At 42.3% G+C, this 24,280-nt stretch overlaps 3 protein-coding genes across 4 annotated transcripts in view; 1 reads left to right on the forward strand and 2 right to left on the reverse strand.

The window, feature by feature from the left end:
* On the reverse strand, positions 1 to 1,392 carry LOC308085172 (inward rectifier potassium channel 2-like; the record flags this gene model as incomplete). The annotated part of the gene is made up of 1 exon (XM_080428257.1): positions 1 to 1,392. The coding sequence occupies one exon, from the start codon at positions 1,390 to 1,392 to the stop codon at positions 1 to 3; it is 1,392 nt and encodes a 463-aa protein (XP_080284383.1).
* A 691-nt stretch (positions 1,393 to 2,083) lies between these two features.
* On the forward strand, positions 2,084 to 3,154 carry LOC308085327 (NADH dehydrogenase [ubiquinone] 1 alpha subcomplex subunit 10, mitochondrial-like; the record flags this gene model as incomplete). Its single annotated transcript, XM_080428419.1, has 1 exon — positions 2,084 to 3,154. One exon carries the CDS (start codon positions 2,084 to 2,086, stop codon positions 3,152 to 3,154), a length of 1,071 nt encoding a protein of 356 aa, XP_080284545.1.
* Positions 3,155 to 3,977: 823 nt separating this feature from the next.
* LOC308085328 (capZ-interacting protein) overlaps positions 3,978 to 24,280 on the reverse strand; it is a 32,443-nt gene continuing 12,140 nt past the window's right edge. Inside the window, exons 2-6 of one of the 2 annotated variants that reach the window (XM_080428420.1) lie at positions 13,164 to 13,250; positions 11,938 to 12,018; positions 11,604 to 11,675; positions 9,032 to 9,250; positions 3,978 to 6,001 (exon numbers count right to left, since the gene is read on the reverse strand). In XM_080428420.1, the coding sequence (XP_080284546.1) occupies positions 5,480 to 6,001; positions 9,032 to 9,250; positions 11,604 to 11,675; positions 11,938 to 12,018; positions 13,164 to 13,250 (981 nt within the window). In that variant the 3' untranslated portion in view covers positions 3,978 to 5,479. The remainder of the gene's footprint in view (positions 6,002 to 9,031; positions 9,251 to 11,603; positions 11,676 to 11,937; positions 12,019 to 13,163; positions 13,251 to 24,280) is intronic. The other variant, XM_080428421.1, reaches the window with a different exon arrangement.

Below are 24,280 nucleotides of genomic sequence, written 5' to 3' on the forward strand. Positions count from 1 at the left end.
CTACACCACTTCCTCCAACCTCTTATCAATTCTCAGGAGTTTTATGACATCTCTGGTCCCCCTCTCTTCTTGCAAGAGGGGCCTTTCAATCAGCTCACTCTTCTCCTTGATGAAGGTCTGGTTCATTTCCTCCAAGGAGGTGAAGGTCAATGGATCTTTGGCCAGCGGTTCATCCTGGGCTTGAGGAGATGGAGGTGGAATAGTGATGATGTCTATGCTCTTTGATTTGCCAAATAAATGCTTCTTCGCCCGCATCAGAAAATGGGCACTTTTTCCTGTCCTCTCCTCATTCTCATAGTTGAAGGAGTCGGTATTTGTCATGATATATTTTTTCTCTGCAATGTCCCTGGCACTGCACAGAGGGGTGCTCGGAACTTCGTATGTCTTATGAAAGCGAGAGTAGTCCACCTTGTAATAGTTCTTCTCCTCGAAGAGTATGGGCTCGAACCGGTGACCCCAGAGGATCTCACTGGCCAGGTAGGAGCTCCGGCACTGCGTGGTCATGCCAGTGGCCTCCACCATGCCCTCCAGAATGACCACTATTTCAACCTCGGACGTCTTCAACTCCTGCATGCTCATGTCATAGAAGGGGCTGTCCCTGTCAATCTCATGGACAATTGTAATTGGAAAGACCAGAAAGATGCGGTCAAGTCCTCTGTCAAAGCCCACATCTATGTCCGTTTGGTAAAGGGGGATGTACTCCCCCTCAGCCGTGGTGTGGGATCTGAAAAGTTTCGCCCGCACATGTGCCTCCACCAGTTGACTCCTTCTGAGGTTGCCCACACGCCACATGAGGCACAGTTTGTGGTCCCTCATTGCCACCGTAGCATTGTGACTGAAATCCAAAGTTTCATTCCTCTTCTTAGGCTTGGCTATCTTTGCCATGACAGTGCCGATGAGGAACGCTTCAATAATGAAGCCAACTAAGCTTTGGAAGACAACCATGAAGATAGTGACGGGGCACTCATCTGTCACGTATCTGTGGCCGTAGCCAATCGCTGTCTGAGTCTCTAGGGAGAAGAGGAAAGCAGTAGTAAAACTGTTAACGTTGGTTACACAACTGTGGGCATCACTTTCTAAGTCCCCATGGAGGATTGCCACCAGCCAGAAAACACAACCAAATAACAACCATGACAGGAGAAAGGCTAGGCAGAAAATTATGAGCAACCATCTCCAGCTAATGTCCAAACATGTGGTGAAAATGTCGGCCAGATAACGCTGGCCCTTTGCACTCACGTTGACAAACTGCACGTTGCAGTTACCGGCCTTCTTCACAAATCTACTTGGAGGCTGGTGCCGTGTGTGCAGCAAATTGCCGTTGCTCTTGCCATTGGGAATGGCCATTGTGGGAAGCATCATTCCGCTCTCCTCGCTAAAGTGATTTGCTGTCATCACCTCTTGTCTGGGAGGGCGGTGTGGATACTTCTGCTTTGAAAAGGTTTCTTGAAGATATTTTGGGTAAGAAGTTTTGAAACACTGCTGTGGGGACACACCCAAGCAGGAAATGCTGTTGGAAGTGGCAGCTCTTTATCATTTATCCTCACTGCATATATCTGCAGCAGCTTTCAGTCCTCCATATTTACTAATGCTTCAGTTCTGAAACATTTATTGATATATCCCCAAAACTGTAGTATTTTGATGATGTCATGATTGCTGTCATCTGTCATGATTGCTATGGTAGGATAGTCAGAAATACTGCAGTTGCTCCTTAGAGGTGAGCCTAGCCTCAACTCTAGACTCTAGGTTTCACAAGACATTTGGCGGTGGTTTGCGAGATTATCCACAGACACACAGTGTGTGTCTGTGTGTCCGTGGCTAATCTCGCAAAACCACCGCCAAATGTCTTGTGCATGCTGCCAATAGACAACGGGAGTAACTCTCAGAATATTCTTCACATTATTGTTTTATACTTTGACATTTTTTAATGTTTATACCTGAAGTCAATGGAGAGGCAAATAACTCCATATTTGCAAGTCAATATGATGTCACCGCAACATGACATCACTGTGTCAATATCTGAGATCCTATGGACAGGGTTTGATTTGGGTTAGGTTCTTGCTGGGTTTGGAGGACAGTAAACAACATGGCCTTGAGTTTGGTCCGGCTGCTCGTCCCATCCAGAGCAGCCGCGTTCAAAGCGGGGACAGCAACACTACAGAAGGTTGGTATTCACACAAGCTCAGTAAGGAGTCTGCGGTATGGCTGGTGGGCCTATGTCCTGGGTGAAAGGACAACACCAAGATTCAATGAGTTCAGTAAAATTATCTCAGTTGATGGCAACCTGGCCTCTGGGAAAGGAGCACTGGCTCAAAAGCTGGCAGACAAGCTGGGGATGCTCTACATGCCCGAGGCGGATACATACTACTTGGACACGATGACTGGAGAGAGAGAGCCCCTCTCTGCCAAGTTCAACGGGATGTGCAGTTTGGAGAAGTTCTACACGGACCCCAAGGCCGCCGATGGGAACTCCTACAGGCTGCAGCTCTGGATGTACGCCATGAGACTGCTTCAGTACTCTGATGCCATCCAACATTTACTCACCACAGGCCAAGGAGTGATCTTGGAGCGGTCTCCCTTCAGCGACGTTGTCTTTCTGGAGGCCATGTACAAACAGGGTTACATCAGGAAGCAGTGTGTGGAACACTACAACGAAATCAAAGGCATCAGCATCTGTGAGTTCCTGCCCCCACATGCAGTTATCTATGTGGACATGCCAGCTGAGCAGGTGCAAAAGAAGTTGAAACAAAGTGGAAAGGCTTATCTTCAGAATGTGCCTCTATCATATCTGAAGAGCATTGAGGATGCCTACAAGAAGTCCTTCCTGCCCCAAATCAGTGAAAATGCAGAAGTGCTGGCTTATGATGCGACACAAGCACAAGACATTGACAGGGTGGCAGAAGACATAGAATATCTGAAGTTTGACAAAGGACCTTGGCTAGAGCAAGACGATGTCACTTACCACCTCATGAGGATGCTGGTGGAAGACAAGCAGAAGGTGTCAAGCCTTGTCTGCATACCAAAGTTCCTGCCAGAAATAACAGTCGGCGCTCACGAATTCGACCAGGCCTACTACTCCTACAGATCGCTTCCTGGAAAGAAGTACGCACCGGGCTACAATGCCGACGTAGGGGACAAATACATCTGGCTGAAATGAAGGCGTAGGCCAACTTTGGTATGATGACTGTAAATCATGTGGTTCTCAAAGTGGGGTCCAGGAACCCTCAGGGTTCCTTACCTTGAGGGGGTTCCAAATTAGTTCCATGTGTACACTTGTACTCTTGGCGGTCCTTGAAATTAAAAGGTTTGAGAACCACTGTAAATGAACCTGTCGCTGAGCACCCCATCGTTCTCTACCGGTTAAGTCTGCCCCATACGCAGATGTTGACCTCTATGTTCTCACTCTGCATCAAGGAGAAACTGTACATCCTAAATAAACATTTATAATATGTATAAACAATTATAATAAACTATTAACATTTAAAAAACTACACAAAAAACCTGCAAAAAACAACGGGGGAACATTCTCTTAACCACTTAAGCCCTATATATGACTCCATATTTGGGCAAGGTTTTAGCCCAATTTGACTGCAGTGACTTTCTTTTATAAGTAAAATATTTCAAATATATAAAATATATGTGGGGGGGAGGGTGCATGGAGGTACTTCCTTGGCCTGCTGGCAGCATGCACAAGAAATGTGGCACTAAACTAAAGAATCCAGTGATATGTGAAATTATCCCCAGACATTCACACTCACACAGACAGACTCAGATGCACAGACAGACCTTCTTCTAGACAGCTCTGCCTCCTACAGAGCCCAGCTGTATGAGGCAGAGCTGTAGGGGGCTCGTCTGCATAGCTGGGAGGTTCCCAGTTAGATCCCTGGCTCCTACATCGAATAAAATTTATCAAATTCTACATTGATGACATTAGCCAAAAACTACAACATAAAGGTACATAAACACCCATTTCTCTTAAACATGAACTCAAGTCTTTATTTATTTTCCATTTCTGTACATTGTTTCAGATGATCAGCGCTGTGTTATACTGTAGTAGTATTGTTACTGTTATTGTTGGTAAAGAAGCAAGCAGAGCAAATAAAAACTTCCAGAAAACTATTGGAGTGTGGCTGAGTACTGTACATCAATTTAGTGAGTGATTTGGTATGATGCAAAGAACTTCACATTTTAATATCGTTGCCGTCGGGCAGAGACCTCGTATATCCATATCTTTTTAGGTTTTTTTTCGTGAATGAATGCCCTACTTCATAGTCGTCATACTACAGTGTCACACAAAAGAAGCAAAAATAGCTGATCTGCAAGCTCACAAGGCACGCTGTTAGCTTGTAGATCTTCTATTTTAGCTTTTTTTTAAACAAAAACCAGATAACGTTGTGTCTTTAGGTTTTATAAATATTGAACCAATGAAAAGTATTAACAAGAGCTTACTGTATAAATAATTTCAATCTCCATTGAAACACGGGTCCGTTCTTCCATTTCCTGAAAAGTAACATTTTTGGACATAAAAAGTTTTCACCCGACAGCGGCAATATGCTTGTCAGTGTTTATGTAGTCATGTGTAGCAATGATTATAATTTTTTTTTGCCATATTGTTCGGGCTGCAACCCAGCATAAAATATCAGTAATCTCAGAATAAAATCTAAATAGCAAAATAGCTTTTGACATGGAAGTGCATTTTCAACAATGTCTCTGATTTGACGCAGATCTGAAGAACATTGAAAACAGTTAATCAAGAAAAAAAAAAAAAAGGAGTCTGATTCTACAAGCTCACAACGTGAGCTTGTAGATCTGCTATTTTTGCTATTTTAGGAAAGCAAATGAAATCATAGGTTCCGAGTTCTGGGTTACCAGTACCACCTCCTGAGCAGGGCTCAAACTTTTGGTTCTGAGAACTTTGTCTGAAACTGAACCGTAGCATATGGAAACAAATCCCAGAACCTGTGAACTACGTTTCACGGCACAACGCGGTTCACTTTAGTCGAAAAGAGCCGTAGAAGCAGCTGCTCGTGTGAACAGAGAAGTTGTTGTGATCGGACATCACTGTACGTCTCTCCATCTGTCTCCAGTGTTATTGGACGTGATCCTTAATAACCACCTTCAACCTGGCATCCATATTTTGTGTCATTATAGGCAAAAATTGTCAAAGGATTTTCTAAAATATTCAAACATTTCCAAAAAATAGCCAATCTACAAGTTCACAACGGGTCACATCATCGCGACCCTACCTGGCGTGTTGTGAGCTTGTAGATCGTATATTTTTGCATCGTATAAAATAGGGCTTGAGGTTAAGATCACTAGGAGAGGGAGATAGAGGCAACACAAATTAAATTCAAACGAAAATAAAGTCAAGTCACTAAATCGATCTCTTCAAGCGGATCCGAGTATCTCTGATGGATTTTTCTTTTCGCAAAGATATCGAATAACTTATGAGGATTCCGTATACAGTCATGTTTTCTTCCTCTCAGTAATGTCTCGGAGGTTCACACGCCGTCTCCTTTCCCTCACACTGAGGTCGCTCCGTCTCTGCTTCCTTTTTACCGTTGCCGCGCCCCTCCGCCTCCGCCCCCGCCCCCTCCGCAGCGCAGGACTCTGACTGCTGCCGTTCCTCCGGCAGGTCCTCTAAGGTCTGGGCCGCTGCTGCTGCTGCTTCCTGTTGTCCTGATGATGTCTGACCGTCTGGGGAGGCTCTGCCTGCCCCGGCGGCATTCTCTGACACCGGGTCTACCTTGTCCTCTGCCTTACTGCAGTCCTGCTCCTCGCCCCCTCTCCTCTCTGGCTCTTTCAGAGCGTCTGGGAGTTTGGAGTCGTCCCCTCGTCCTCGCTCCGCGCCACCCTCCCCCCCTGGGCTGCCGAAGACTTTCTCCTCGTCCCCGTTTGCCTTGGGGCTGGGCGGATCATCGGGGGACAGGTTGTCAGCGTCACTGCAGGACCTCCGGTGCTGCCTCGTGGGCGGGCGCCGCTTGAAGGACAGCCGAGCGCGACTCTGCGAGGAGAGCGAACACAGAATCAGAATACTTTTTTTTGTCACATCACACACGATTACAAGTGTAAAAGAGTGGACACAATAATTTTTTTTCAATCTCAACATTGCTGTTACAGGAAGAGTTGTGTGGGCTCCCGCAACAAGATAATCGGGGATATTTGGGATAATTCGGGGGCGAATATCGGGAAAGATTATCCTTTAGTGTGAAGGGTTCAAAGATACAATCTTAAGCCTCCTGATTTAATCACAGTAATCAGGGCCGTCCCCATAATTTTGTTAAACATGTTTGATATTTATCTGTATGATCCCTACTGTCCGAGTGGAACGGCACAGTGGGAGTCGTGTGTGGCTGAGAGAGAGGCAGTCTACAAGGAGACAGACGTGAACTGAATGAGAAGACGTTTGACATGAAAACCGGTCTGTTATGGGTGCATTGGGCAGCTGAGGCTTGTTAATATGTGGCAAGGATGTCTTCCCAGGCATAACCAGTCCTCCGTTGCCACCGCAAGTTTAACCGTCTCTGTTGTTTACATCTCCTTCAGCATGTGATCACAGCACGGTGAGGTGCTGCGTTTGCAAGGCTCCGACAAGTCCAATAATCCTAGCACAATCCTGCAGTGTGTGATGCTGCATTATTTTAACATATTGTAGTGTGTTTAAGATAAAGTTATAAGAGAATCTTATAAGATTATCCTGTAGTGTGTGATGCTACCAGTTTTCGAAATCATAAAAGTCCTGTTATCTAAACCAGCTTTAAAATAGAGAAAGAGAGAAGAGATGAAAGGAACACAGAACAAGGCAAATAACAGGAAGGCAAGGCACAGTCAAATGTAATGTACAAAGTCCAGTATACATATGGTGCATGATTAAAAAATAGCAACGGATAGATGGCACAACGGAAGACAGAAATGCTTATTTTTTTTCAGATTTATTTTTGGGCTTTTTATGCCTTTAGTATTGATAGGACAGTAGGCTGACAGGAAATGGGGAGAGAGAGATGGGGAGTGACATGCAGCAAAGGCTGTCGTGATCGGGACTCGAACACTCGACGTGCTGTCAGGCTGCACTGTAGCCTATAGGTGCCCACTGCCCAGTCAGGGTCAGGAATGCTTCTAATGGGCAGGTGGAAGACCAGAATATAAAAAGCAGCAGGTACAGTATATAATAGGCCTAGTAAATTTACACATGCAAGAAAATATAATGTCAAACTGGAAATGGAACATTCGTTGTGTGTTCTGCCTCGATGTATTTATCTGAGCATGCCAGTAATAATAGGGGTGGGACGATATGGGTACCTCACGATACGATATGTATCACGATATTAGGCCCACGATAACAATATATATCACGATATCTGAAAATGCCGATATATTGCGATATCACGATATATTGCATGAAATTTCACCAACGATATATCACGATATCTGAAAATATCGATATATTGCGATATCACGATATATTGCATGACAATTCACCAACGATATATCACGATAGTCCTTGTATTCAATTCATAAACACATAAAATAGCACCAAACAGTTCAAAATCATCATTACACAAATACAGAGTAGAAAAAACAACGTATCACAAACTTAAAAAAAAATAAAATAATCGATTATTTATCGCGGGAGAAAGTATCGCGATATATCGATATATCGATATATCGTCCCACCCCTAAGTAATATAGTCAAATACATGAGTGAATATCAATGCAAAGTTTTGGAAGTTATATTCGGATTCTAATAAACAAAAGAGAGAGTGAGAGCCCTGCACAAATTCCTCCCCAGACCTCTGAAGGAGAACTGGGCTAACAGGATTACAGCCTCAAATCCCCCTGGTTGCTGCTGCATGCGGGCTGCTATCGGAGCAGCTTCCTTGAGCTTATCTGAGCACCTACTTAAACCCAGGACACAGCAAACACTGGGATACGTGAGCTGTGCTACCTGGGAGGGGCCATGTGGCCATCTAGCTATGATGTCACAGCCCCATAGATGGCCGGGCCTCCCAACGATGGAGTGAGAAGCGTTTTAGGACCCTGCTAACTGTGATGGAAGTAAGCTCTTGAGATCTTTTTGTGTTTTATTCTTTTTGACAAATATATGGTCATGTATAAGCCTTTTTTGTAACACTTTACTTAAAGGTTGCGTCTATAATGCATTAGAATCACATTTATAACGCATTATAATGCACTTATAAGGCATTAAAACACTCGTTATAAATGTTTATAATTATGTATGAACTTATTACAACGTTTATAACGTATTATAAGTGTTGGTCATAATGCACTGTAAGCTCAGTGGAACAGCATATTATAAATATCTTAACTTAGTTATTTATAAAGTGTCTTTGTTAGAAGTTGTTATGCATAATTATAAACATTTATAAAGAGTGTTATGAAGCATTATAAGTGCATTGTAATGCATTATGATGCATTATAATGCATTATAAATGTGATTATAATGTATTATAGACCCGACCAAATAAAATGGTACCTGGTAGTTATAATGTCCTGTTCCACTGAGTTTATAATGCATTATGACCAGCACTTATAAATGATATTATTATAAGTTATAATACTTCATAACCCTTGTTATAAGTTGTTATGCATAATTATAAACATATATACTGTAACAAGTGTTATAATGCCTTATAAGTGCATTATAATGCGTTATAAATGTGATTATAATGCATCATAGACGCGACCTTTAAGTAAAGTGTTACCCATCCCCGTTTTAAACATCAATCAATCAATCTTTTTGCATTTCCTTGCTTAAGTCACTCAAGCAAAGGCACAAAATATAATTATTTTAAAAGACAAAAAGACCAAAAAATCCCAAACAAAGTGGATAAGTGCTAGGGGGGGAAAAAAACTGTTCCTCAGCCTGCTAGTGTGGGCTTTGGGGATCTTATATCCGCTTTATTCTCTGGGACTGCAGAGGGGGTATGTGTGTGTGTGTGTGTGTGTGTGTGTGTGTGTGTGTGTGTGTGTGTGATTGTCTTCTCCGCCTCCAGCTTCCATGGTATGGACATACCTTGTTTATGTTTGGCAGTGGAGGACCTTCGGGAGGGCTCTCGAAGCTGACGTGCTCCTCCTCTTCACTGGACAGCAGTGAGGGCCTCAGGGTGGTCGGCGACAGGGGGCTAGCAGGGCTAGGGCTGCTGTTGGTGGGGGACAGTAGCGTGGGCTGCAGCTTGACCTCAGGGCTCTTGGGCGAAGGCAACAGGGCAGTGGGGGACAACGCAAGGTTGGCCTGGAGGGAAACAGTTATGTTCAGTCATATTCGAACAGTTAGACCCTATACTTTAAGTTGACTGGGGTCCCCCGGGGCTCTGTACTAGGTCTTCTAGTTCCTCTACACCAAATCTCTTTGCCAGAAATAGCAGATCTACAAGACATATCTGCATAGACTTGTGACGTGTTGTGAGCTTGTGTTTGCCGAATGTTCACCACAGAATAAGGACACAAGGGTTAAAGTGGTTGTAACATAGCACAGTCATAATACAAACTGTGCATAGTCAATTCACAGACCCAGTTTAAATTGACTGTATGTAAATAGTACTTTTTACTAGATAACTATTGTAAAATATGGTAACATTAAAATACGGTGTATCATTAGTAATAAATACCTAATAGCTAATTAATACTAAGTGAACTCTGTGCATACTGTAGATGCAATGTCAATAAATCACTCGCTCTTTCGAAGTTATGAATATTGTAACAAGCCGAGGGACAGATGAGACTACAGTATGTCAAATCCATTAACTACTTAAGCCCTACTACTATTCTGTATACTTCATTGTATGACAGATACCGAAAATAGCCGATCTACAAAGTCACAGTGCATCGCATCTGCAATTTTCTCAATGTTCAAGACTTTAGAAAACGTTTGGACATTTTCACCTATAATGACATTCCCAAAATAGTGACACCAGGTTGCAGGTGGTTCAAAACATTAGAATTATTGGTTCAGATCATACATAGATACATTAGCCACATTATGTCAAACTCACAGATCCAATTATTCATATTCACAAAACATACGTCATGTAGAACACTACTGCCCTGTTCTGCATGCCTCATGCAGCACTACTACAATTACAGTGAGAAACGCCCTGCAAAATTGTATTACCTACAGTACATGCAAAATCGACTGATATAAGGAGAAGAAAATGTGCTTAACCGTAATGGAACTACAATGAACTACAAATCCAATAATCATTAGTCATAATGACAGCACAACTCATTGGTATGGCAAAAGTGTTGACTTTCGTTTCACTACAATGCATTGACACATGCAGTAATTTGCACTGAAAGAGAGAACATATTAGTTCTAACAGGTAGAAAAACAATCATCTTGTCATTGTCAATAATATAAAATACTTTGACTCTTACAATTGCATCTCTGCCATTGCTGCCTGACTGTTAAATACTGTTCCATTTTAACCATGACATTTGCTTTACAAATAAAGGATATTATAATGATTACCATTATTGTTATGATTATGATTATGATTATGATTATGATTATGATTATGATCATTTCCCTACCTGAACCGGGGAGAACAGGAAGACAGAGAAGCGACAGCCCTTCTGCCCCATGGCCGGCCACTGTGTTAAGTGTTGAACTAAAGGAACTGTGGCAGCTTAGAGGCGTAGCAGAGGATGGCCTGTGAACAACCTCATTAGCTCATCAATGTGAGCCGATTGAGAGGCGATCAGGCAACACGGCATGCCCCTCCTCTCTCTCAGATCTCATTCATAAGACTCCTACAAGCACCTACACTAACTGACCAGTGGGTAGCAGCAATGCTTTACATTTTAAAAGAAGTATCTCTGGAGATGATTGTAAGTGTCTGAGTGGCCTTGCACTGTAAGAGGAGTGAGCAATACAATACAATGATGAAGTGGTATCTGTACCTGTTTTGTACCTCCGTTTTTGTATTTATGCTTTGTTTTCCCTGTGTAATGTAATGTAATGTACTCTATTGTCTGCTTGTTTTTATGTTTTTTTGTGGGGACTGCAGATGTAAATGAGCATCTTTGCTAAATCCGGTGTATTTACATTACACTGATTGTATTGTTCATTAATATGCGGTGTCCCGTCAAAATAAACAAATCAAAAATCATACTGTATGTGACTACAAACGTGACAACGCAAGGACCTGTCGCGTTCCTTACAGTTCACACCTAATCATGCAATGTTACAACAGAAGCCTGCGTGCCTTTGTCGTGTGGCAACAATAGCTGTATATACAACCTCACAGCGCGTCATGCTCAGTGTTGCCAGATTCTGTGAGAGAAACAAGCAACCAGGTCTAGGAAAACCAGCCTAAAAGAAGCGACTATGAGCCACATGAGCACTTTAACATATACATCAGCTATTTGAAAATAGCAGATCTACAAGCTCACAACGCGTCGCGATGCGACGCGTTGTGAGCTTGTAGATCGGCTATTTTCAAATAAAATCTGGCGGGGAAATTATAATAAGCAGATCTTGGCAACCCATGTCATGCTCTGCAACATGTTGTGAGCTTGTAGAGCGGCTATTTTCGCCGCAGGACAACGGTGTGTGACGGAAGTATAAATCACAGCCATTCACCAACCTGCAGCATCTCAATCATGGCCGAGTTTCTCATCTTAACCTTAAAGGGAAGTGGGGAGACGACCGTAGGTTTCTGCAAGAGGCACAAGACAAAACCAGTCAGGAAAGAGACCGTTGAGCGTAATGTGGGCTGAATGCAACAGATGCAATGAAGCAGAAAAGGCAATTGCAAAACAAAGGAGGAAGAAAATATGTTTTACTAGACAATACATTCATTTAAATTGACCCCCATCAATGGGAGCGAAAAATAGAGTTATGATAGAGTTATAATGTAAAATATTTAAATGAGGTGGCCAAAGCTTGGTATTGCGAAGGGAACATAGGAAACGACTTACATCTGAATCCCCATCATCGTTGTCTGGGTGTTTCTGGGTGTTCAGCCTTAAGGAACATGGAGGTCTTCGTCGAATCGGCCTCTACAAAAGTATAAATGAGTATGAGGTCTCCGTACACAAACTGCAATCATACTGTAAGTAGCCTCTGTGTTTCTCAACTGTGGTCCTGGGGACAGACAACTGCTAGTTTTCTATTCCATCAGCTAGTTAAAGGTAGTGTAAGTGATCATTTTAGGTTAAAAGAAAATGTTGTGTTTTTTTTGTTAAAAGGTTAAAGCTCTATATTCTGATATAATCATAGCTCTAAATTGTTTGTTCAGAAACAGGAGTCTTGCCATCTCTCCAATAAGCTGAAAATACATATTCATGTTGGGTTGCCAATTTCATTTCAGGGAAGAGTACCCATTTATCAGCTTCAATTTGATAGTGTTCCAGTTCCAATCTTGTCTGCTCGCTTCTATTGTCTCATCACTTCCAATTTCACTTGTTTATCCTGTATCCTATATGGGTCCTCTCTCCTGATTGGATAACGCTGGTTTCCGAAAATCTGAATCTGAAAATGCATTTTCCGTTTTACTAAAGCACTGGAGAGACAAGGAGACCCCTGTTATTGAACACTCTATGGTCGATATCAGAATATAGAGCTATCTAACACTTACTTAAACAAAAACAATATCACTTACTACACCTTTACTGCATTCACTTGGTGCCCTGGTTTAAGTTAGCCCCTCATTTAGACGGCTAAGACCCAGCTGTGCTCTGGGCCCCCAGGTCCAATGATCTTTTATATAACGAGCTTCTATATTTGGGGGTAGTGAGCAAAAATAAACTTGGGATCCAGTAGGATTGAAATGTGTCGAGTAATAGTCATTAAAAAACCATGCTGGGGCGTCTGCAAAGCAAAACATCAATGTTTGTGTTTCAGCATTGGTCATGGACTAAGAAGGTACTTAATTATTAATCATACACGAGTACAAAACATGGAGAGGGGGGGGGGGGGGGGGGCGGCATATAGTCCAGTGGTTGTCAAAGAGGGGTCAGTGGGACCCCCAGGGGTTCTTGAGGAGGTTCCAGGGGGTCCCAGAGCAAAATGATTGATAGTCAGTTATGGGGTCCGTGACGCCTACCAAACTGGGGGTCCTTGACACCACCGCTATAATCTATATGGCTATGTGCTACACTGCTTCAGGCAGGATGTCCTAGGTAGGACTAGAGGAACACTTTACCTCCTCGTTTGAGCCGGGCATCGGAAGGGCATGACCCTTGAACCTCCCAGCCAGTTCAGCCACAGATGGCTTGGATGGAGAATCCTTCTGGGGAAGACAAAAACAACAATTAAAGGGACTACACCATGAATTTGAACTTTTTCGATTTTTTTTGTGTGTGTTTTTGGTCTCCCCTACCTCTCTTCTATCCCCAAAAATACCCCAGTTTGAACACTCAGGCTTTCACAGCAAATCTGGGGTTTTTCTGTAAATTGGTCTCAAAACAGGCCAAACTGATTTGGTCCCTGACGTGACGTCACGTCAGGGTACAATCCCTCCCGTTTTTCAGTTCCAACCCAAAAAATATATAAATAAATATTGTTTCTAATTTTTTTTCTAATTGTTTTTTTTACTTTTTCCACACAGAACCAGGAGATAACATGCATACAAACTGGCTCAATAGCGCCCCGTGCCAAACAGGACAATGTGGTATTGCAGGTGAACGTGCTTTATAAGCCAGAGAGAAGTTAGTTGGAATGAGTATATCTGAGGCTTGATTTAGGCTCAAACCTTTTGAAAAACGTTTCAGGGACATAAACAATATGATATTAAATATTATTATAATTTTTTTAATTCATGGTGTAGTCCCTTTAAACAATGTAGATTTAATGTAGTTTTAAATCTCATTCAGTATCTCATGACAGTATCTGGCACTCACTTACTTACAATAAGTGAGCGGGTAGGATTTCAGTGTCTCGCTCAAAGGCTGGAGTGAGATTGAGATTGATCTTTTTTTGGTCATTAGAGAGTGGGTTACTCTAACAACCGCGAGGCCACAACTCTAACCATTTTGTACACACCATGTACAAATGAGACCAAATGGTTTCGTTTGTTCCATTACTGTCAGAGTTACAAACCTTTAAGGGTCCATTTGGTTCCAACCTATCAATAATTTTGCTCAGGACCTCCTGAAACCCCTTTCAAGCATCCCTGGGGGTCCCCGGACCCCACTTTGAGAACCACTGGCTTACAATAGCAGCAATCTTAAAACTACTTTCACTCTGGCATCCCTATTTTGGCATTTCAATATAGGCGAAAATTATACTTAAAAAAAGCAATTGGGAAAATAACAGATGGACAAGTTTGTAGATGGGCTATTTTCTCTATGTGACATCATTGTGCAACAAAGTATAAAATAGGTCTTAAGTGGTTTGGTTAACCAATAATACCCGTTGGGAGGAAAACAGACGCAGAATCCCATCGAAAAAGGCTGCTTTTTATCGAGCTACTGGAACATTCTTACCACAGTTTGTGTTGCAAATGAGTTTAATGATGCAGAACTTAGCAGTATAGTTGTGTTTTTGGTCGCACAAAATGAGGCGTATATTTATTGGTCTGGTATATTAACCCATTAAAACTGGGAAAAGCATCTGTGTCATTTTAGATTTTAGTATAATCGTTGCTGTCCGGCAGAAACCAGCTAACTCCATTTTTCCTCTTTTGCATTTTTTCCTATAAATCAGTGCTATTGAACACCCTTTACGGCTGTATGTTGATTAAAAAAATATTGAACCAATGTATTTAAAGTGCTTCTGACAAAACCAGCTAACTCCATTGGATCCTCAAACTTTCGTCCAGCAAAGGGGGTGGAGTTAGCTGGTTTTGCTGACTCCAGGCTCTTTTGACCTCCAACCTCAAAGTGAGCATGGAGGTCCATTTAGCTGCACTTGTCATGAACAAAACCTCTTAACTCCACGTTTTGTTTTGTTTTTGTCATTTCCTGATAAATGAACATTTTGGAGTTAGCTGGTTGCTGCCGGACAGCAGATATATATATATATATATATATATATTTTATTTTTTATTTTTTATATACATATATATATACATAGGCCTACATACATTTGGGGTCCTTGCACAAAAAAGTTTGAGAACTACTGATTTAGAAGGTATTCGTAGAATCGGCCTCAGGTCTTAATGGTTAACTTGTGTTGAGTCTCACCATATCTTCAAGACATTAACATGTAAACATAAAAAAAGGGTCTATACATCTATATGAAGGCCTCAAGCCAAGTTCAGGCTGGTCCTATCACATCTACTGTATAAGCGTGGGATAGAAAAAGCATTCCTCAAACTGCAAGAGGCTTCATGTTGTCCAACAAAACCTTTCTCAGCAGAAATTGGTATTTTGGAAAAACTAAATTTATCGTATTTTCAACAATCACTCTGCAAAATAAGCCAGTAGAGGTAGGTGTCATTGATGTATTTAGGATTTCATATTGATGAGACATTGTTTAAAGTCCCACATCCAAAAAAAAATGTTTTTCCCTTCAAGTCTGGAAGAAAAAGAATTGTTGCAGCTGCAGCAATGTTTTTTTTCTTTGTTGGTCTGTAGTGATTTTGTATGCATGAATCTTCACACACTAGACACACCATGCCAGTGGTTCTCAAACTGTTTAATTTCCCGGACCAACATAGCCAGGGAGCAGTTACAAATGAGATGTCTGTCTGTCTGTCTGTCTGTCTGTCTGTCTGTCTGTCTGTCTGTCTGTCTGTCTGTCTGTCTGCCTGTCTGCCTGTCTGCCTGTCTGTCTGTGTATCTCAATGTGATTTCTCTGGTTAACGCAATAAAACCGGGAAAAATCGGTGTCGTTTTCGATTATAGCGTTGGCTATTCAAAAATAGCAGATATGCAAGCTCACAGCACTGCGAGCTTTATACATCTGCTATCTTGTAAGTGTGAGAACTACTGATTTAGAAGGCATTTGTAGAATGTGCCTCTGGTCTTAATGGGTTAAATGTAGGATACATAAATAATGAATGAATAAATGAATTATTGGTTACTTGGATCATTTTGTGCAAATGAAAATACTACATGGTGTGCGTCACCCACTGTTTTACACCTGTAAACCTGTGATGAGACAATAAAGTTGATTCTGATTCTGATTCTCACTCTCACCATGTACGTGAAATGCAAAACAACACTTGACCATGAGAGTAAACATACAATACAGTGGTGGTCATTTCAACAGCTTCAAACAGACACATGTGTGCCAACAACAACTGTGTTTCACAATCTGGCTGAAGTCAACTGTTGTTTGAGAAACACAACCTGTTTCAATCAGCGTTGCCATGTCTGCTTATTATAAGCGACTTTGGGCTTGTTTTTCTGTAAAGTCGCTTGTAAATATTGGTGGTTGCGGGTTGTGTTTTTTTGGGCTGGTTTCTAAAGTGTACTGTAGTTCCTTATTTGGGCTTGTTTTCTAATGTTGTTTAAACCAGTGGTTGTGTAAGTTAACATTTTCATGTCAAGGAACCTCCCAAATTAATATGTATTTGTGCGCAGCTGCAGTCCCCCCTTCTGAAAATATTTTGTGCCAGAGACCCCCATACAAGATTTGTGTGGATATGAAAATATTCCACAATTTTCACAGGAATTTTCTTTGAAAATAGCAGATCTACAAGCTCACAACAGGTCGCATCACGACGTGTTGTGAGTTGTGAGCTATTTTCAAACAGCCAATGTACATATAGGGTTAAAGTGCTCATGTGGCCTGTAGTAGACGCTTCTTCTGGGCTTGTTTTCATAGACCTGGTTGCTTATTTCTCTCGCAAAATCTGGCAACACACTGGTTTCAATTCCCTCTCTCAACAGGATGGCGACGGTTGAGAAACATGTGACAGGAAGGAAGCCACGCAAAGAAGAGCACAGCCTTCCCCTTTTTTTCTGACAACCTCAAGTTCAACATTATTTGTACCAAGATGGGCAATTTGTTTCTAATTACAGAATGCCCAGGAGCATATTTAACCTTCACTGAATCAGAAGGTCAGATGAACTCCAGCATGCCTGTTGTGGGGGGAACATTTGACAAAAAATATAGCTATTTTTGGAGAGATTTGTTGTAGACTGGAAAAAAGTGGTCCAAGTACGGTTGTAACTCAGGTCTTTTTGACTAAGAATAGAGGGTTTAAGTCGTTAAGATGGATGCTCTTTTGTAGAGATGCCCTGACCCAGATATGGCAGCATCGATGTAGCCTACAGCGGTGGTTCTCAAAGTGGGGTCCAGGGACCCCCAGGGGTCCTTGAGGGGGTTCCAGGGTGTCCCCAGATAAATGATGGATAGTTGGGAACCAAATGGACCCTTATGTGGCTGTAACTTTGTACAAATGGAACCAAATGGACCCTTACGGGTCCATTTGGTTCCATTTGTACACTCTCAGAGTTATAGTGGTCCATTGTCTAATGCAGGGGTCTTCAACCTTTTCACGCCAGGGACCCCCAAACTGATGGGGAGATGGAGCAGGGACCCCCTACCTCGTAGGGTAGGGGGGGCTACCACATATATTTTATATTTATGTATACAATTGTGTTTTATATTGCCTGCTCCTATACGCACCTGCCCCACTAGGTGTACAAAATAAAAATTCTCTACAAAATATGTATAAACATACCATGTTATTGTGCATTGTGCCTCCATTTATCTGTTTGCTATGGATTCATGTTATGTTTAAAGACAATTTGACATTTTGGGGGAAAAAAATAAAAAAAAACGTTTTTTTTTTTCGAACTAAAATATTGTTTAATCAAACAACAATTTCGCGGACCCCCTGCAGTACCTCCGCGGACCCCCTAGGGGTCGCGGACCCCCTGTTGAAGACCTCTGGTTAATGCATGGGTTCTCAAAGTGGGGTCCGGGGACCCCCCAGGGCCCTATATACACATCAGCCATTTTCAAACAATCTCGACATTCTTTGAAAACGTTTGAATATTGTTGACATTTTTAACACCACAAATCTTGTATGGGGTCCCTGGCACACAATCTTTTCAGATGGGGGGTCCGCAGCCAAATACACATTCATTCAGGGGTCCTTGGCATGAAAAAGTTTGAGAACCACTGGCCTACATTATATTATAGATAAGTACGTTGGTCGGAGAGGCCTATTGTCTGTGTCAGCCAAGAGTCTATCCCCGTTACAATGCGCTAGACCCCTGGCAAGATAGATTTCTGAGGTGGAGCACCATGCACCTACCAACAGCTCTCAGTACTTATACCGCACGACTTGCCGCACCCAAGCCGTGCTATCATACGCCGAGTTGGCGAACACATGACCTTGTCCTTGTGGTCCAAAGGCAAGAGCTCTACCGACTGAGCTACCCGGACACAAACCAGAGTTTTTAAAAGGGGTATGAAACACTAGCCTGATTTTCTTAGTTTGTGTTTTCCAATTCAGTTTAAAAATGAGCCTACAGCAGATTATAAACATGGCAGGTGAGTAAGCAAGCAACCCATTAATAATGGATGTGTTAAATTTACGGCCATGGGTGTGCCAATGTGCAAGCATAGACCGTATTGTTGACACACCTAAATATGAAAAAGATAACACACCCATCATTAATTTGATTGGCTGCAGCTGTGTTGCTTACATCACTGTGTATTTTCAGGTCAGTCTTTAGGGCTGTTCAGACAGGGAGCGACACAGCATCTGTGTTCTCTCTCGGATCAGCGGGGTGAGACTGCACTAATCGCTCCACGAGTGAACGTCCGCTTTGTCTGTCAGATTGCCCGCGCCTCCCGTATACCTGCCCGCTCGGCCCTCATTGGAAATGAATTACTAGCCACGTCAGTCGCTTCCCGTGTGAAAAGCCCTTCATGCAGCCTGCCAGGTTTTTTGTCCCTGCTGTAGTTTCTGAACCTGAACTGGAAATCTAACTTTAACACTGATGATTTTACGCGTAATCTTTTGCGCTTTCGTTTTGAAAGTACGAACTGTGGAGTATGTTACCACAGCTGTCAATAAAGACGCTCCTCTCCTCCTCCTAATAATTAAAGCGGAGGGTTTGTGGGCCCGGCGGCCACAGGATGAGTCTCTCCCTTCAGAGAACATCTGTTCAGCATCACAGCGCGGGCCCCTGACAGCACAGACCTGCTGTCCTCGCAGCCTTTCACTCTTATCACCGCTTGGCTGCTTACTCTCTGTCTCTCCCTCCCTCTCGGTTTCCCCCGGCCCTGCTATTTCCCAGGCTGATTGCTAAACCTCACTCCTCCGCGTCTCTCTTTGATGGCTGTTAGCTCAGCGTGCGCCCATTTCACCATGTGTCCGTAAGGCTTACGGCACATGTTAGAATGTGCGCACTGAGCTAAGAGTCTTTATCGCGCATGGCTTTATCACTCATGGCATAAGCAACGAAGTCGCCTGGTGCCGATACGGGGTCTGAATGTCCTGTAACATGATGTGTCTTGGAAATCACAATACAGAGCATTGTGCCGGCGGTACGTCCAAACTCCCCAGTCGCGCCGCTTTCATTCTTCCATTGAGAAATGTAGACCCTGGCGTCGGGTAGGACAGACAAGGGTCAAGTAGTACTGCCTGCCTGAAGCTCATAAGAGCACTATCTCCCCTTGGCCAAGCCACCTGGATTCCCTCTTTGAAGGGCGGTCGAGGTTTGGTCTGAATCTCGGGTAGGACATGAAACGTACGTATTGCAGTTTTAAGTGGTGAATGAGCTGAGCTGTTTCTTAGTGTGAGCTGTGAAAGTACTAAGAGAGGTAATCATGTCAAACTATAATGACTGTATGACTCACATTCTAAACTCTATTACGCACCTAAAATCAGATCTACAAGCATGTAGATTGGCTATTTTAGGTGCACATGCACGACACTGGTATAGTATAAATTAGGTCTTACTCACTCAATCCTCCCTCTCCCTCTCTCCCTCAATTCAATTCAATAAGCGTTATTGGCAGGAATGTTGCAAAGACAATAATAACATGAAGATGTACAATTGATATGGAGAAAAAAAGTTATGATACTGCAATGGTGTTGGTGTGCGTGTGTGCGTGCGTGTGCGTGCGCGTGCGCGTGTGCGTGTGTCTCATAAAAAGATCTCTCTCTCTCTCTCTCTCTCTCTCTCTCTGCCTGTTTTTCATACTCCATCTAATTTCCATCCCATTTTTATTTACCAGTAAATGCTTCTTGCGTTTCAGCTGCCAATTCTGACACATTTCCTGGGTGTGCTGCCTCAGTACTCCCCCCCACCCCCACCCCACCCTTCACTCCTTTTCTGCACCATTTAGCTCATGGAAAACATGGGGTCTCTCCCACCACATTACTACAACTCAAATCACAGCTCAGCAGTGGTGGAAAGTAACTAAGTACATTTACTAGTACTTACTGTACTAGCATTTACTACACCTCCAGAGGCAAATATTGTACTTTTTACTCTACGACATGTTTAGTTATTAGTAACTTTGCAGATTTAGACAAATCATACATTAACCACTGAATCCCTATTTTATAATAAAAGGTAGAGTACTTTTACTTTTACGTTGGTATTGTAAGTATATTTTGATGCCAATACTTTTGTACTTTTCCTGAAGTAACATTTTGAATGGAGGACTTTTACTTGGAACAGAGTACAGCATATTTATTTATATGGTGGCATTGCTACTTTTACAAAAACAAACAAAACAAAAACATCTGAGTACTTCTTCCACTACTGGAAAACGTGGGTCTCTGCCACCACATGGCTACGACTCAAATCGCAGCTAAGTTACACACAACATTCCACATCTTAATCACACGTTTTCCTTTTTTTCCCCTCCCTTGTACTGTTTTCAAGATGACCTCACCACCACCACCACCACCTTGCTCCCTTCCGCCCCCAAAATGTCTTCAACACAGAAACTGATAGCCTCAGAAGAGTTCCTCTGCAACTACTTGTCTGGCCTTTTAGGGTCTCGCGCTTGATTTATATTCGCTCGTATTGTACGACGGTGTCACCAGGGCTGTCACCCTTGCACAGGGTAAATATGACGAATAACTTTAATATGCGGTACATGTAAATAATCAAATCATTGAATTAAAACATATATTTAATAACTTTCAAAATGTGTTTAAAAAAAAGAGAAATAGCTGATCTACAAGCAAACAACGTGGTTGCGTTCTTATAGATCTGGTATTTGTGCTATTTCAACATTGAAACGATTATTACGATTATGCAAAATAATTGTGATTGTCTCGAATAATTGCGATTAGGCGATTATGGAATAGCGTCCATTGCCCAATATAGCAGATCTACAAGCTCACAACGTGTTGCGGTGTGACGCGTTGTAGATTGCATTTTTTGGCGCATGACACTATACTAATCTACACTAATCAGGCTTTAAATACACATCCCCAGCCCTTTCCTCGTGAACACTCTTCTCCTTCGTGATGAATTCTGGCACAGCAGCACAGCAGCGTCTCCAAGGATCCTCAAAAGGTTATTGCCCAATAATAGGCTATTATTGGGCATACTTTTGACCCCCTTTTGATAAAGATAAAGGCAGGAGGATAATAATAATAGTAATGGGCCAAAACACTTTTTTCCCCCAACTATTCGTACTTCATTTTAAACCCCCTCCCTTCTAATCAAACTTACAGAGAAGAAACCCAAAACAGGAATAGCGGAGATTCCTGTTTTTGAGTGCTAATGTGCTCGTGCCAATGCACTCCAATAACATTGAAAGATGAGAAATGCAACAATTAAAAGTTTAAAAGTTCTGAATAAAAGTAAATCTACTCATTATTTTGGAAATTATTTTAAGATAAATGAATGATAACAACGCTGATGCATATAAGCATTTTAAACGTTTCAATGTGAACGATTCAGACATGTTGCTTTTAGATCCGAGTCTTCAGTTCCATGAATAACATTCACTGCGTCTTGTCACAGCACAGCTGCTTATCTGACATGACTGTAGGCAGGCACCCAAAATCCTGAGTGTTCATTTGTAGAAACGGACCCGTCAGAGTTCAATTAACATTGAGGATTTTACTGTGCAGCAGTGTGCTGAAAATAACTTCAAACTCAATATAAATGTGTCCCCGACATATACAGGAAAGAGCACTATGCAATATAAAGTATAATGCTTATTCATTGGCCATCATAGGAAGTGACCGTTTTGTAGGGTATACTTTGACAAACATCCCTTTCTTCCCTCTTTGTGTTTTGTTTGAATAAATCGATGTGAACTCTTATTGGCCTCAGCAGAGCAGACAGTCAAATCAACACATCGTGACACGGCCGCGCACAGCTGTTTTGAATGGACGTCTAATCGGGACATTAGCAATGTGCCTGTTTGAGTCAACGGGGTCCCCAAGCTCTAAAGAAGAGTGGGAAACTGGAAGGGAAGCCACAGCAAACGCTATTTCTGGGGCTCTGTGTCTGGGAAAAAGCCCCAAAGCAATCAAGTTTGCTTGGATCACTGGTTCCTAAGCTCTGAGAAATGTGCCAAAACCAGTGGGTCGGGACCCATAAACAGGCCACGAAATGCCCCGATCGTCATGGACAAAGTATCTTTAATGGGAATATGTTGTTATTTAACCTCATGTCTCTATTCTGGGCGTGTGATAATGGCAAATGGCAAACATTTGGCAATAATAGGCGAAACATTCTGCGAAAATAGCAGATATATGTTGCGTTGTCACGCGCTGTGAGCTTGCAGATTTTAGAGACTATTTTCAGCCAAGGGATTTGGTGTAGACTTAGAGGGAAAAAGGAGGGGACCAACTGTATAGACTCCTGGGGGACCCCGGTCAATGAACTATATAGGGTATAAGTGGTTAATATATTTGATCCTGAGCTTCTAGACCACTGCAATGTTTGAAGTCGGTCGGCCCCATATATGCACATGACCATATATGGTCATAGCGGTCGGATCAGCGACTCTGGACAACCGGATCTCCATATATGCCTATATATGGGCATATCGGGTTTGTTTATGGTTATGTCTGACCACAAGGCCTGTTTATGGTTATGTCTGACCACGAGGCCGTGGCCCGTCCACCTGCCCTCCCATTAGCCAATTTTAATACAGGATATAATAATATAAGTATTTTGCTCTCTTTGCTGCTGTGGAGTAGAAGCAACTATTTGTGGATCTGTAGGCGTGGGAAAAGGCCCACAGGAATCAAGACAGCCTGGACTGCAGCTTGGATGGGTGACCCCTGAGCTTCAGTTCTACGTGACAGTTTCATTAACCAATGGATCGGAGCCTTAATAGGGGCCACTGCACGCACAGAGAAGATAAGAGACACAGGAATTACTGGAAGAATATTGTGGACATTCAGGACTCAAACCAGTTGTGAGCTATGAGTCTAAATATGCATATGTCCAACCAAACCATGAACTGAACTACTTTTCAAATAAAAAAAAAGATCCTCACTTCGAATTGAAGGTAAAATATTTCCTCATGTTAAAGCCAAATTCAGTTGAAACACAACCTTTTTACATACTACATAAACTACATAAGCTTCTACTGTATGTTCTTGAAATGACACAAAATTCAATTATGTTATATTGTGTAATGCTGTCAGTTACCTCAACATAGGACTGCCAATATCTTGGATCCTGAGAGGCTCAAATAAAAAATATGTATCTTTTAATCTCTTAATATGTTTTGCAATGCATTGCATTCCAAATACAGTTCATACCATATATGTATGAGCATGTCTGAGCATGGAACCAGTGCCAGTGTACCCCGACTGCACTAGGCTACAGCATACAGATGATATTCTGGCAGTCTACCAATGACAGGCCAGGGTCAAGTTCAACAAGATACAAGCTATTTATGAAATGTTGACTTCCCGGGAAATTCCCTCAAATTCCGCCAACATTCATTCTCCCGTTAGCAGTCAGGAAAGACGTGATGCACTGCACGTCACAGCGAAAGAGACACAAATAAATGAATAAATGCAGGAAGAGTGAGTTAGCGCAGCTCATCCTCATAGGATACATATCTTTTCACTATAATCAGAGTGACATTAATTGGCTTTGTGCAGTGGTTCTTAAATAACAATGACATCCCATTGCACAACAGTGTGAATGTCCTACTTAGTAAGTACTGTTGGCTGTCATTATCTGGAGGAATCACAACACATTCCATGAACACGCTTGGCTCTGCCGTCGACAGATGTTTGTATTATCTTGTTACTATTACTTATGTGTTTGCTGTGTTTATATTAATCAATCAATAATTGCGTCAGCCGTGTCTAAGTGTATAAGAATGTCATTAGTTTTGGCTGGTCTTTTTGAGTTCATCACCCCAGATCTGGTTAGATCTTACCTGTTTAGAAAGAATGTGACAAAGCACACA

Source organism: Gymnoscopelus braueri (genome assembly GCF_963280865.1).
Source record: "Gymnoscopelus braueri genome assembly, chromosome: 5".
NCBI classification, from domain to species: Eukaryota; Metazoa; Chordata; class Actinopteri; order Myctophiformes; family Myctophidae; genus Gymnoscopelus; species Gymnoscopelus braueri.